The sequence below is a fragment of the Phasianus colchicus genome, chromosome 13, assembly GCF_987193195.1.
Source record: "Phasianus colchicus chromosome 13, bPhaCol1.hap1.1, whole genome shotgun sequence".
In the NCBI taxonomy this organism is placed as follows: domain Eukaryota; kingdom Metazoa; phylum Chordata; class Aves; order Galliformes; family Phasianidae; genus Phasianus; species Phasianus colchicus.
The window spans coordinates 7040818-7055000 of NC_143448.1; the positions used below are offsets into that span (position 1 = coordinate 7040818).

The 14183-nt window shown below is 45.5% G+C and overlaps 1 protein-coding gene across 5 annotated transcripts in view; it reads left to right on the top strand.

Moving 5' to 3' along the window:
* Nucleotides 1-14183, top strand: part of ZNF423 (zinc finger protein 423) — a 232567-nt gene that overhangs the window by 89292 nt on the left and 129092 nt on the right. For 4 of the 5 annotated variants that reach the window (XM_090149949.1, XM_090149950.1, XM_090149948.1 and 1 more), the window contains one exon: nucleotides 2279-2359. The exons of the other annotated variant lie outside the window; for it this stretch is intronic. In XM_090149949.1, the coding sequence (XP_090006075.1) occupies nucleotides 2279-2359 (81 nt within the window). The remainder of the gene's footprint in view (nucleotides 1-2278; nucleotides 2360-14183) is intronic. 5 annotated transcript variants of the gene reach the window in all.

Genomic DNA, 14183 nt, shown 5'->3' on the forward strand with positions numbered 1-14183 from the left:
GATTTCTGCAAACAATACTTTTACTGCAGGGTAGTAGGCAGGGAAATGCTGTTGAACAAAAAAATCCTCACTTTCCAGAGCAGGATGTGAGGTGCACAGCCCACGCTGGTCCTCTCCAAAGACAGGGACAGATGCACTGCGTTGTGTTGGTGCAGTCACTGGTGATCCTTCCATGGAGTGGCTGCAGTTACCCAGTGTGCTGTGTATCCCCACGATACAGCTGGGCATGGCACTGGGCAGGAGGGGACCATCTGCTAGCTTGCACAGGGGGACGGGGTGTCAGAAAGAACCATTGTTCTTCCTATGGCCAACATGCATTAAAATGCAGCAATCTTAGAGGTTTGAGTGTATATGGTGAATGTTTTCACACCTCCCTTTTTATTTCCCTTCAGTGTAGTGTTCTGTTAGCGAGACTAAGAAATATAAATTCTGGTTTTGGAATCTATCAGAATAATTTGTGAGTATTCCCCTTGCTAATTTTTGATTGCAGGTAGCATAACTTAATCATCTTTTACTGTCTTCACATGTGTGGATGATTTACAAAGACATTTTGTCATAAAAAGGCATCGTGTAATCATCTGCATATACATGTAGTAGGTGCTGATTATCTCCATGTGAGAAAATGCTTGTTCCAGAATAAGAGTGCCTGTTTTCTCTTTGGTTTAATTTAGTGTCATGAAGTTATTTAATGTGAAGGTTGCATTCATCTATTCTGGAATGAGAATGTTTCCACAAAGACAATCTGGAATGTTGCTCGATATTTACATATCTTACCATGAGGAAAAGCAGCTTTTGAGTTCAGACTCACTGATTTGTTCAATAACCACAAGAAGTTTTGTTCAAAGCACTTAAAAAACACATTTTTGTTTAGCTCACCTGGAAAGACTTGCACCACCAGGATGAGAATCTAAGGAGTGCTAGGAAGAGCGGTGTGTTTAGAGATGTTCCCCACCACATGAGCTGCGTCCTGAGTTGCCCTGTTTTCTTTTGTCTCTAATGCCCGCCTGACACATCTGAAGTTGTAACACGGTGCCTGACCTCTGGGCAAGCCAGAGTTTCATGTCTTAATCTGAAGCAGGGTGTTCAATCGTGTCTACATGGCTCCAGATCGATACAGGTAATATTTGTAGTGATAATATCACCAGCCTGATAATACAACATAACTAATGACTTCCTCTGGGATGCTGAAGTTAGGAAGGCATTGTAGCTCAGGAATGCTGCAGGATTATAGGGGCTCACTCCAAAGAATAGGATAAACCATCTATTTCACCGGAATCCCTTAGAAATTCATTACAGTGGGCTGAAGTTATAATACAGTTTGAACACAGCTTCTTTGACATGTAAGAAAGTAACAAATAGCCATTTCCCCCTCTTGCTTTTTCATGCATTTCAGGCTTGTTTCTTTGAGGACAAAACACCGCTGATATCTAGACATGTCTGGTGGCATAAGTGTATAGCATTCCTTTGTTGCCAGCCTGGTGGAGGTATTCACCTGGCAGCATCAGGAGCCTCCGTGCCCTTTGCACATGCTGAGTGCCCCAAATGCAGCCTGGGGGCTCCAAGTACCTGAGGGATCTGTGAGGGGCCACAGTGGGAACCATGTGTGGTGAGCGGGCATTTTGTGTCCTCACCGATTCCTGGCATACTTGCTTTCCTACTCTCAAGGTGCTCTTGAGCATGAGACAGAGAGCACCTTTAAAATCTCCCAAGAACAGACAGAAACACGCAATGCATACACTGGATGTGTTAAGCTTTTAAAATCAATTTGAAACTTGCCCCTTTCCCATGTTCCCTTCACTCAAAAAGACTCAGTCATTGCCACCTGCGTTACATGCAGTCCTTTCTGTATGTTTTTGCACACTGTGTTAGTGTAGATGTTATGACTCATCACAGCACCATCTACAAGAGTACAGGATTGCTTGTGAACTTGCAGATGAGGGTGTTCAGTGGATGCATCAAACAATTATTTTGCAATGCTGAGTTGTTTGTTGTCTGATGAAAAGTGGCTACAAGCCCCGGGAGCTGCCATTAATCCACACGTGGTAGTCTGGTTTAGCTCCTGTTTTTATTGTGTTTTTTTTTGCTTCCTCCGCCCATGCCAGCCCTTTTCTCCTGCTGGGTCAGCATAGCCTCATGTAAACCTTTTTCCTTTGGTTTCTCAGCTGAATGTAGAGTATTTTAAAACAAATTAGTGCACCAATGAACTGGACAGAAGTAGGTTACACTGGGGTCTCTGAGCATTTCATGAGGTCCTCTTCTGTTGTTGATAACTTTACAGGTTGTCTGTTTCAAACAGCAGCAGAGCTATATATGGATATTGCCAGCTGGGAAGCGGCTGATTTTTCTAAACTACTGTACGGTAGGAACTAGTTTATAATTAAAGTCTTGCAGTTGCTCCTGTTAAATGCCCTGTAACTTGTACACTAGGCTTGCATTTGAAATGAGGTATTGTAACTATTTCATGCTAGTGTATAATTTTGCATTTTCTTGTCTTTCACCTGCTGCAAGAATTATAATTGCCATGCAACTGTATATATGGGATGCTCATCCAGAAACCATACACAGCAGTTTGCCAAGAAGTGACCACATCTCAGCAATGCTTTAATCGGGCAGTACTTTGTACTACTTTACTTCTGCTTGACAAAGACAGACCTCTTGAATGTATTTCCCAAATTAGCCTTTCCCTAAATTATAATCTTTTGTTGCACCTGATTGGCAAGTCATAGATTTTCAGGTGTTTTGCTGCTGGTGTTGCTTTTTTAAATTAATGAATTACTGATCATCCTCCTCAAAAGAAACTGAAATACAGTTGTGAAAAAGCAGTGTGGAAACTTAATTATACACCTAGCTTGTACAGCTGTGGCTCTAATGACCTACTGGCCCTAATTACTGTGTTGTGGCTTGGTCTGAGTGCTCCTGTCCTTGCCAGAATTTTGCTCCTTTTTCTTAACCTGACTAGTGTTTCAACCTAAAAAAAAAAAAAATAACATTTCCTTTTTTGTTCTTTTCTACATTGTTGTGCTGAAATGCAGGTTTCCTTCTTTCCAGAGGTCATGGCAGTGTTTTCAAAATTGGCACCAGAAAAGCTCTGTAATATAGCAAACTGTAAAAACACGGATTTTCCCTGGAGCCTCAGCTCTTGCTGCCTGGCTCTGACAACGGGTACCAGGGCAGGCTTCATGCTGTTGGTTCCTCGGGGGGCTGCGATCGTGGGGTCCTGTCCTTATGTTGTCTCAGCCATCCCCTCTCGGGGCCCACATTTGTCCTGCTGGTTGGCGTTTGTGCCTGCTGGTGCTGAGAGCTCTGGAAGGCTGGGTCCTGCAGCGGCAGGTGGGGTGGGATGCACTGGGCTGGGCTGCCTGGGAAATGCATGTGTGTTGTGGAGAATGCAGAGCATAGTCCTGCAGCTGAACTGCGAGTTGAAGGCACACAGGGGCACTTTTCAGAGTGTAATGGTGCATGGTGACCTTGGAAGACAAGGTGGCTTCACGGCACAACATGAGTGGTGTGCTTCTTTGCAGGGTAGCCTGCTGAGATGGCTTTATGTAGCACCAAGTGAACCCCGTGTGGAAGCTCTCTGAGTTTGCGCAGGTTGCCCAGAGAAGTTGTGGATGCCTCACCTCTGGAGGTGTTCGAGGCCAGGCTGGATGAAGCCCTGGGCAGCCTGATCTAGTAGCTGGCAACCCTGCCAGTGGCAGCGGTTTGGAGTTTGACGATCTTTAAGGTCCCTTCCAGCCCAAGCCATTCTGTGATTCTCTGAGGCTAGCTCGAAGGTTTTGTGGGCCTGCATATGAGAGCGTGTAGTGCTGGAGGAGCACATGAATTTGGAACAAAGCTCGCTGGCCATATGCACACAGTGTGGGATTTGCTCAGCGGCCCAGCAGAAGCTCTCCTGTGGCGGGCACTGTGGCAGGCCCACAGCAGGCCCCATGCGAGCACCGGGCAGTGCGCGGGCAGATAAGAGCCTGCCAGGCCGCCAGCGCCGCCCCCCGCAATCAGCACGGCCACCTTTATGCTGGGCCTCTGGGGACAGTGGCACGGGAGGCAGCACCGGGCCCTGCGCTCGCAGATAGGAGCAGTGCCAGCGCAACGGCAGGACGCTGGGTCATGTGTCACCGGCACCCCGTGGGAGGGCGGCGCGGGCGCACCTGCCCTGCTGCAGCCTTGTAGCGGCTGCGAAGGGTACGGCCCTGGGCTTGAGGACTGGGCAAACATATCTCAACTAAGAGGATGACTTTCCTCAAGCAGCATGTGTCTTTTGCCTAGGAAGAATGTTCTCCCTGTCATTTTTAAACATATGGCCCAGGGAGGAGCTGAGGATGACATGTTAGTATGGTTGTATCAGCAAGAGACTGCTTCATCCTTGCTACTTTAATTGAGTTTTATTTATCTACTTTTATCTGGCTCAGAAAGCAGTCTGCAAAGTGTGCACAGGTACGCATGGAAATGCTGGGGTCCACCCCATCCCGCTGCTGCCTGGAGCCGGGCTCCCGATGGTGAGGGGCTGTCTGCAGCCTTGTCATAGCACAGCATGGGCTGGCAGAGTGATGGCAGGCTTGTTTCTTGGCAGTACAGAAATCCAAATAATACATGGCTTTGCAGAAGAGGAGAGGGCAGGCGTGGGAAGGTGCTTTCTGTGCCCATGGAGGAGGGGGCTGCTGCTGCCTGCAGCTCCCCACGCTTGGGAACAGTACGAAAATGTGGAGGGGTTCTCCTCTATTTCATTTTAAGCAACCCAGCTGTGTATGCCAAGCACTGGGAGAGTGGGATGCTGCAGCCCTCAGAAGGGCAGGCGGGAGCCCTGTTAGGTCCCTCTGTTCCACAGGGACTGTTTGTGTCTCTGTAGGTAAGGGAGCTACAGGATAATCACCAGCCCGAAGGGTGAGCATGGAGCTGGGAGCACTGGTATGGGACTTGGGGGTCTTGAGGAGCCCATGAAGAGACCCCAAGTCAGTTTGCAGGGTTCTCATTGGGGTCTCATGCACCTAGACCCAGGGTTGGAGCCTGCGGCACATGGCAAGGCACTGCAGGTAGTGCAGCGAGAGGGTGCAGCACCTCCATCACCACCAGTGCTACGACACGGCCATGTTTGTCTGTTGGTCCTGGATCCCGAGCTGGAGGGGGACAGTGTTTGTCCTGGTGGAGAGACCAGGCAGGTAGAAAGGTGATGGCTGGCTTTTAGAGAAAAAGCAAGGACAGCTTCAGTGTTTGTTATGAAACAAGCAAGCGGCAGAGCACTGCAAGCAATCCTCACAGAATGTAATTTTGCAGTTGAAAGTAATGGAATAGAAAAGAGTATTTCTAATGCTGATTTATTTGAATTTAAATAATGTAATTAAAAAAACAAAACAAAACAAGAAAAGGGAGCGTGTATACAAACACTGTCAGGAATTTCTATCTTCCTTTTTTTTTTTTTTTTTTTTTTTTTTTCTTAAACAAGCTCTAGAAAAAAAATCCCTGCAGAAGTTCTGTAGTGCATATTTGAATGCTTTTGTTGTAGCCTCATTAAACTTGGCTTGTCTGCAGATACAGCTGGCATGTTATTAACTGTGCTCCAGGCTTGGGGAAGCCAGAAAGCAGCCTCCACCCCCCAGTGCCGGCTGGCTTTAGGGAAGCGTGCCAGCATGGGTTGGTCCTCTTCAGCCGTCTGGCTTTGGGAGCGAACACTGGAGCATCCCCGCATGGCCCCAGGGTCGGGGAGCCCAGGGCTCAGCCAGCCTCTGGTGCTGACCCGAGGGAGGGCCGTGCCACGTGCCCCGTGCCACCTGGCAGCCGTGTGAGCAGGATGGATCCGCTGAGGTACGTGGCTCCCTTTGCCCGGGTGTCTGCATCCTCCATAGGGGTCTCGCCCCTTTCTTTAGTGTGGGCTGGCAAGGAGCAAATTAGCAATCATCTGCCAAATAGTTTCTCCATTCCGAACGAACTCCTTGTTGGACTGAACCAGTCTGATAAATTGAATAAGGGAAATGTTTTCCCTGCACCTGCTGGAGAGGCTGTTGCTCTCCGAGCTGGGTTTGCACATCAGAAGGCCTCCACCTGAGGTCTAAGCAGCTTCTGACTTCCTTCAGACTTTGGCAGTGAGCATGTACCTCTTGAATGCTGTTTCGTTTAAGTAATTTTAACACTTTTTTTGATGAGTTTACTTGTAAAAGTAGATTTCATAATCTTGATTCAGGATTGTTGAAAAGATAATCAGTAGAAATTTAAATGTAGTGTGTTTAAAATATAAATAATGTCAATCAAACTTCTTGCTTAATATTACCAGTTTTTATTGCCTTAACTAATGAAAAATGGAGTTTTCAAGCCACCAGGTCTGTTCATGTTAGATACTTCCTTCAGCATTTTAGACTGATGACTCTGTTCTGACACAAGGAAGTACCAGTCTTATCATGGAATTAAGAAATCATTCTGTTTTGGCTTAAGTTTTGCCTTGCCTTTTCCTAGAAGGGTTGTTTCCTCCTTCCTTCTCTTACTTCTTGTTGATATGAGGTTTGTTTTGTCTCTGAGAACCAATGTCACTGACAATTAGAAGGATTCATTGTTAGTCTGTGCAGCTCCCACAAAGGGCACCCTCTGATGCTGCAGAAGCCTTGTATCATCATGAGAGAGGTGAGAGGTCGGGGCTTGGGGAAGATTCTGTGCCATCCCTCCTTAGCAAACTGTCTTGATAATGCAGTGTCCCCAGTCTGCCCAGTAACATATGTGACACTGGTACTGGGGCTGAGGGCTCCAGGTGGATTTTGTTATCAACCCCTATAACACGAGATGACCTTCCTCTTCCTTGTGCCAGATTTTAGCATGTGGATCCATCTCTTCTTTAGGCTTCCTAAAAAACCTTTCTCAGCATAATGGTGAAAGACTTTTTGGCTCATCCTTACATTGCTGCTCAATTACTGTAGCCTTGCTGAGGAGGACATAAGGAAAGGCTGAAGAGGCCCATCACTTTTCTCCTCTCCAGGGAATCTCTTACATTAAACATTTGAATAGGTTTTTGAATGTAATTCCCAGTCATTTCCTCTACAGTGAACTCAGTTCACTTGTGCAGACTTTGTACTTAATGATATATCCTAAAATAAATGAGATTTGATATAATTTATATTAAATGGTCATTTTAGAAATCTACATCTACTAATTATTCATTAGAAAACTTGGAGAGACAGACAGAAGTAGAATAAATTCCTCTTATGACCTTGCTGTCTATAGGAATATACCTGCATTCATGTTCTCCTAGCAAGAAAGGATGCAGGTGATTTATAGGACTCCAAGCATCATCTAACCAGATCTGAACTCAGGATTGAATCTGCATCAGTCAGCCTTGGAGCCAACCAGGCTAAAGCCAAGAACCAGCTCATGCTTAGGATAGCTGTTCAATGGCTGCACTGCAGTAGTTGAAGCAGCTCACTGTGAGGGACTGCTGCTGTGGATGCCCCAGCTCTCCTCAGACAATGCTATGCCCACTGCCTGTGCTGTCCCCCTGCAGTCCTTCCTCTCCGGCGGTTTCCCTTCTCTCCTCACTGGACTCCTTCCTGGACTTTGACCATTTCGCACTGGGCTTATAGCAGCATCCCATGCCACTCCATCCCCATCACACACTTGCCACGCTCTGTGTTACGAGAGCTCTTCCAGGTAAGAACTGTAGTCCATGAGATACTTCAGCAGTGCACAGTGCAGCTGCTGGGTGTCCCTGGCTGTACAGGGACAAGCTGCCATCTTTAGGAGGCTGTTCTTGTGCCTGCAGTGCTGCCTGCTCCTGCAGCCACTCGCTGGCAGTGTCCACATCAGTGACTGACAGGCGGGCACTTCGGCTCCAGGGAGCTTGGCAAGGGGCAGGAGGATGGCGAGGAAAAACAATTTGTGAACTTGCCCTTCTGAGACTGCAAACCCTCCTCTCTGGTGACTGGGAGCACTGTGGTGCTGCCGGCAGCTGCACCCGAGCCATCTTCTGCTGTCAGCGATGTCACTGCAGAGCCCTCAGCTGCTTGAAGGAGCCACTCTGTGTGCACCGGGGACAGGGGAAACTCAAGGATGGAATGCTGCAGTGTGTGGGCTGCTCTGGGTTTTACTCCAAGGATGTTATCCACAAATGTTTTAAATTAGGCTATCCTTGATAGTTCTGGTGGTGTGGAGCTCAAGCAGAATTTCAGGAAAAAATAAGTTGCTCTGTTAAAGCAGACATGAAAAAAAATGAAGGGCTTAACTTTTGTCCTGAGGGTGATAGAACAGCACCACACAGCTGAAAATCAATCTGACCTTCACCCACGTGACATTGTTGTCTCAGTCTGTCTTTCATTTCCTTTGGTTGAGTGAAGGCCATGGCATTCAGTAGGGAGAAAAGCCAGAGGGAGGTGGGGAGAATCCTGTTTTCTCTGGAAGGGCTTCGGTGCTTGCATAAGTTGACTCCATAAAGAGAGTCACTGTAAAACTTCAAATTATTTCTTTTTCTTTTCTTTCTTTTTCTTTTTTTTTTTTTTTCCAAAAACAGCCACTCAGCCCCTTCATCTCTTAATACTCAGGAATTACATTAAGGTGAAGAAGATATGTGCTGTAAAGTAATTAATGAAAAAAACGTGTTTCTGATGTAAAACATTCTGTTTTAATTTAATGTAGAATTAGTCGATGACAGTATTTTGAAATGAAGTCTTCGTGCAGCAACAGGAAACCTGCACATTCATTTAAAAACAGAAATTTGTACCCAAAGGGGAGAAAAAAGGCCAATTATTTTTTCCAGAGATGTTTTAACATTCTGTGTTGCAGGCTTTGTCCAAACAAAGCGAATGTACCCAGTTACATGAGTATTTACATACACATCAATAAACCAATAGTTAGGGCTTGTGTATCAGCAGTATTATTGATTTCCAAAATACAGGTACAATTTCAATTGGTGGAATGCTCATTTTACACAACATCCTGCAGCAAGCTGTATGGGCAGCATAGATGGTAGACACTTTCCCACCTCATTTGCCCAAAGATGTGGAATGAGCTTAATGAATGGGTAAAATTCTGTGCAGAATTTATTTCTATAGAAAACACCAACAAAGGAGAAAACGAAGTACATAGATACATTTGTTGTTGTTTTGATTTTTTTTTAGGGGGGAGGGGGGAGATGGACAGAGCTACATCTAGAAAGCCATTAAAGGTGCAGTTCATCATTCTTCGTCCAATCCCCTGCTTCTTCATTGGATTCAAACACAACCCACAGACAAAATGTTGCCAGATAATTTCTTTTGGAAAACTGGAAAACAGTAAATTCCCCACACAGCTTTTACAAAACTAAGAGTGCTGTGAAACCTGTAAAGTGCATCTTTTTCTGATTTATTTCAGCCTATCCAGATAGCATCGTTTCATGCCTTAGATATAAGCTGTTGCATGGCTTTGTATGGGGAGAGTGAGGGATACCTGCCATTCTATTTATTCAATAAATGTTGCTTGTTTTAGGAGCTCTGTAAGAAATGTCAACTTCTTGTTAAAAGGATAAAGACAGAGATTGGATTTAGCTGTGGAGATTAATCCCTGCTTCGTAAAGGTTAAGAATTAAACAATTTCTTCATTAATCTGTTTGGGATGTTGGAGATTAATTTGTGACTACAGCTTATTATTTAAGTGTGGTTTGTCAGATGTACCAACAATCACGGACACAGACCTTTGCTATTATTTTACACGTTATTAAAAAAAAATCCATCAAATTTAAAAGATGTTGGGACCTTTTCCTGGTGAGCTCTTCTACTCATGTCTCACTGTGATATGCCCAAATGCTATTTGCATAAATGTAGAATTTAATAAGTTATCATTCTGATTAACGCCATTAACTGCTTAACTACTGTAGAAATTGGCTTCCAAAGTTGCTTCGTGGTAGCTGTTGCTCTCAACGTCATTCCATTTGCTGTCTCACTGGGGATAATGGTATGCAAGGGAAAGCAAGAAGGTCAAGGATCTTTTTGTTTAGTCTCTTTGCACATTAAAAGTTCTATTATGTGTTTGTATTGCATGTGGTTTCCAGTCTGTTGGCTACAGAGCTTTCAAAATCCATTGATGATGAGTTTGTGAAGCTAAGTATATCTTGTGGGTTGTCACTACCAAGCTGTCGCTGTGTGCAGCAGTCGGGGCCAATGTATAACAAGTGTTTTTCAGTATGAGGAATTTTGAAACCAAATTAAATGGACTTACAAAAGGGTTCACAAAATTCTGGTCTAGAAGGCGACAGAAAACACTTATACTTTGCTTTGTGCTGGTAGTGGGGTGTTGGGAGCGATGCTGTTCTATCGGGATATGTGACTGAGTTTGGGCTTTTTATGTTTTTTTATAGGGTTGGGGGATGGGTTGTGGTGCAGTTGTGACTGACACAGTGCTGCACCAGCTGGACAAAGCCATGCCCTCGCAGGCAGCCTCCCCTGCCCAGCAGGACACAGGTGCAGGCGTGGGGGCTGCTTCCCAGTGGTGTGCTGGGCTGTGGGATGCATCCAGCCCCAGGGCTGGCACAACCACAGTGCCTGCTTGCATTCTGGAGCCAATAGGCCAATCCTGTAGAAAACCAGTTTCGGCCAACAGTAGTTAATAGATTTCATTTTAATCTTAAGCAGTCACGGTCACATTTCAATGTGTAAACTTTGTTATACAAAGTGGAAGCAGCCACTCCTGATGTGCTGAGGCTAAGTGCAAACTCAGGCAGATGTCACTGCCTTCTTCCCAGGCATAAGTACGAGATAACCATTCTCTTCTAAAATGAAAGCAGAGATTTGTTCCAAACAATTCATGTTCTGACTGCATGAGTTCCTTCACACCTCTCAGTTGCATCTAGTGTGCTCGCTCCCCAGGGCTACCCAGCATCTGGGAGATCCTGCTGAGCTCAGCCTGAGCCCTGCTGCAGCGAATACCTGCGATGATATTCTGTTGGAAATGTGGTTACACCATCACACATCATCCCTTGCATTATTCTGTTCTGCTCCACTCTATTTCTGCTTTTGTAACTTTTGGTTTAAATTCTACTCTCAGCTGTTTCAGGAGCATTGCAGCTCTCTATAAGATGTCTTGCTGTTCACTGTGGTGCTGGTAAGCTCAAAAACATCTGCAGGCAGGGTCAGTCCAGCCTGCTGGTCTTCAGAGGATATTTACAAAGTTTCATAAGGCTTGGACCCATATCCACACCCATACTAGATGCAGTGTCTACAGATTATCCCCAAGAGCCTCTTACAGCTTTGTTTGCATTACTATCTAGAGCTCTCCCACTGCCGAAATCCTCAGGAGGAAGCAGTGGTCAAGAGTACTTAGAAACATCTGTTAAAAATTCAGACAAACACTGCACTGTCACTAGAAGCTTCTAGGAGAAGGGCAGTGAAATTTATCATGTGGTGCTACAGGCGGAAGGGACATATTTTGTTCCTTCTTGTTTCCTTAAAAATCAATAGTTTGGCCAGTAAGTTCAGGAAGATGCCCCTGCAGAACCTGCTTGGGCGGGGAGCTGCTTTTTGCCAGTGTCACAAACTCAGTCAAGAGCCAAGCTCGCAGCTTACAGGAGTGCTGCTTCCAGTCTGTGTGTGCTTCATCACACATGTTCTGCTTGTTTCAAGGAGCCCCACATTGATTGTGCAGCCCTAGAAAGTCATGGCGTTAGGAGATGAAGGACTTTGCAGTGACTTTTCTTTCACTTGCCATCCTCAGATAAAAGGGAAGAAGTTCTAAAGACAAATGTACTGTAAGAGCTCTCTGTTTGCATACTGTTTTGTGCGTGGCTATGTATTGGGCTCAGGGAGTACTTGAGAAATATTGGCATTTGTCCCTGATGATACATCACGAGGTTACAAGCAATTTGGCAGAAAAAGACCCAAGTTTTGCGATGCGTGCGGTCAGACTTGCTATGAAGTTGTGCTTCACCACGGCCAAACCCAGGCCCTGCTCTGCATGCAGAGCTCACCTCTCCCTGTCCCCGGGGCACAGCAGGGGCCGTGCAGGTGGCAGTGTGTGCAGGTGGGCTGCGATGGGCCTGCAGTGGGGACAGTGGCTGCCTCTGCTCTTGGCTTTCCCCCAGAGACGTGAACCAGGTCCCTGCCCTACCCAATGCAAGGAAGCTTCACCAATCTTAGAGGAACTGCATGTCTATAAGAGAAACCCAATTTCCCTCTGAGCTCTATCCCTAGTCCGATGTGATTCAAAAGTTAATAGGAAGGGACAAACAGTTAAGGCATATGATAGGCAATATGATCATGTAAACCTTGTTTTCTTAGGTTGCCAGGCTGAAAAAAAATGAACACTGTGCTCCTGAGAATAAATGAGTCGCTTCAAATTGAGACATGATGGACAACGTTGGCTTTGTTATCACACTGCAGATAGTGAGGAGGCAGGGTTAAGGAGAATTTCCTGAGATGTAGGCAAGTTGTTATTAGAGGGGTAAAGCTTCCTCTGCCATGTGTCCTCTGTAGCAAAGCTTGCATTACCCTGGCCCTCCTCCTTTTAGGAGCCTTTTGAGGAAAAGCCTCTGGTGACAGGAACATCTCTCAGGTCTTTTCATCCGTGAGCTGCCAGGTGAAAGAATGGGGCTAGAGAACAAAAGATGTTCTGATACTGCAGACAAGCTTTTGTAGGATCTGCCACATCAGCTGTCTCTTATAAGGTAGGTCTACTGTATTTTCTGTTGATGGTGCTCTTCCCCTGAGGATTTTCCCACACCTGGGAACGCCTGCCATAACCTGTGCTGATATTTTCCTCAATGCCTTTTATTTTTGCATACAGATGGAGCTGGGTATCACACACTGTCCTTGCCCTTATTCTGTTCTGCTCCTTGGCAGTCCCAGCTTTCCTGGCTCAGAGCTTTCATCCCACCTCCCTCTCAACCTTTTCCAGGAGGGGCTTTGCAATTATTTATAAGCTGGCTTGTCCTGTTTTTTGACATTTTCAGTGTAGTCTGTGGTAGAGGAAAGCTAAGTACATGCTCCCTGATTTTACAGGGAACTGAAAACCTGAAACAAATGTTAGTGGTCTGTGTTAGCAAGCTGTTCTTAGATTAATTTTTTTTTTTTAAATTTATTTATTTGGAAACAAGGAACCTTTCCTTCATCATAAATGGTCTTCTGAGTAGAAAAAATTGTAGTGGCCAGTAACCACCTCTTGCCTTTCATGTGCCTGGGGATGCTGTAAGTGCAGGCACCCAACTGGCTTGTCTGGTCCAGGGGCAGCTGTGTTCCCCTTGCCATCATAAAGCCAGTTTTCTCCTTCCTCCTACCACACGTCGAAGTAAGAAGCACCCTATGATTTACCTCCTTCTTCTGCTCATCGTGTTCTGAGGCTTGAGATTTTCCAAAATACATCATGGTAAAGAGGCAAAGCTTTAATGATTTGGGCATTACAGCTCCTCTAGAGGCATTTTTAGATTCTCTGAATGAAATAAACATCTATTTGAGCTGAAGAGCAGCATTTTCTCATTTTGCTGCTGCAAATAGGTGGGAGGAGTGACTAACTGCTCCACTGGAAATACTAAAGTGGACAGTCTTGTCTGCAGCCCAGTACTGCAAGTTGGATGATACACATCCCCATTCACCCCATCCCCTACCATAGTGATGCTGTGCTTGCTTACATGCATTGCATATGTGTGAGAGAATTATAGGCCTCCTGGCTGCCTTCTCTTCCAAAGATAACTAAAAATACAGAGTATTCTCTATGGAAGATATACTCCTCCTGCACTGTTGTGAGCACAGAAATCACACTTCTTTTGCTTTTGACCAACCTCAGATAAAAACTGATGGTTGCAGTTGAATCTCAGTTTGAGTTTTTCGTTAAAAGTGTTCAAAGCAAAATACAGGGTGGAGGATCTGCTGTGAGCCAAAACTAACCTCCCTGTTCTTGCCAGTGAAGATGTATTGCCAAATTTCACACAGCCGTGTTCTCTAGCACCTCCTTTGAACACGAGTGTGGTTCTGGAGGCTGTTTTGAAGCTCCCACTTGAAACACTCTCTGTGAGCTAGTGGAGCATTTTCTGGCACTTAAGCTTCTGTATCTGGTGGCAGTTTGTTCTGTATAGAGTAGTGAGTCATGGTTTGCTAAAGGAGAAAAAAAAAAGGATTTCTTAGAAAATCCTTCAGAAAAGCAAAGATTATTTTTCAGCTGGAATTACTGCTGGTGTCAGTGGTGAAATCGGTGTGGCAAGTCACCTCTGCCGTGTTTCTAAGAATTACCAGATAGCGCAGCGGCTCATA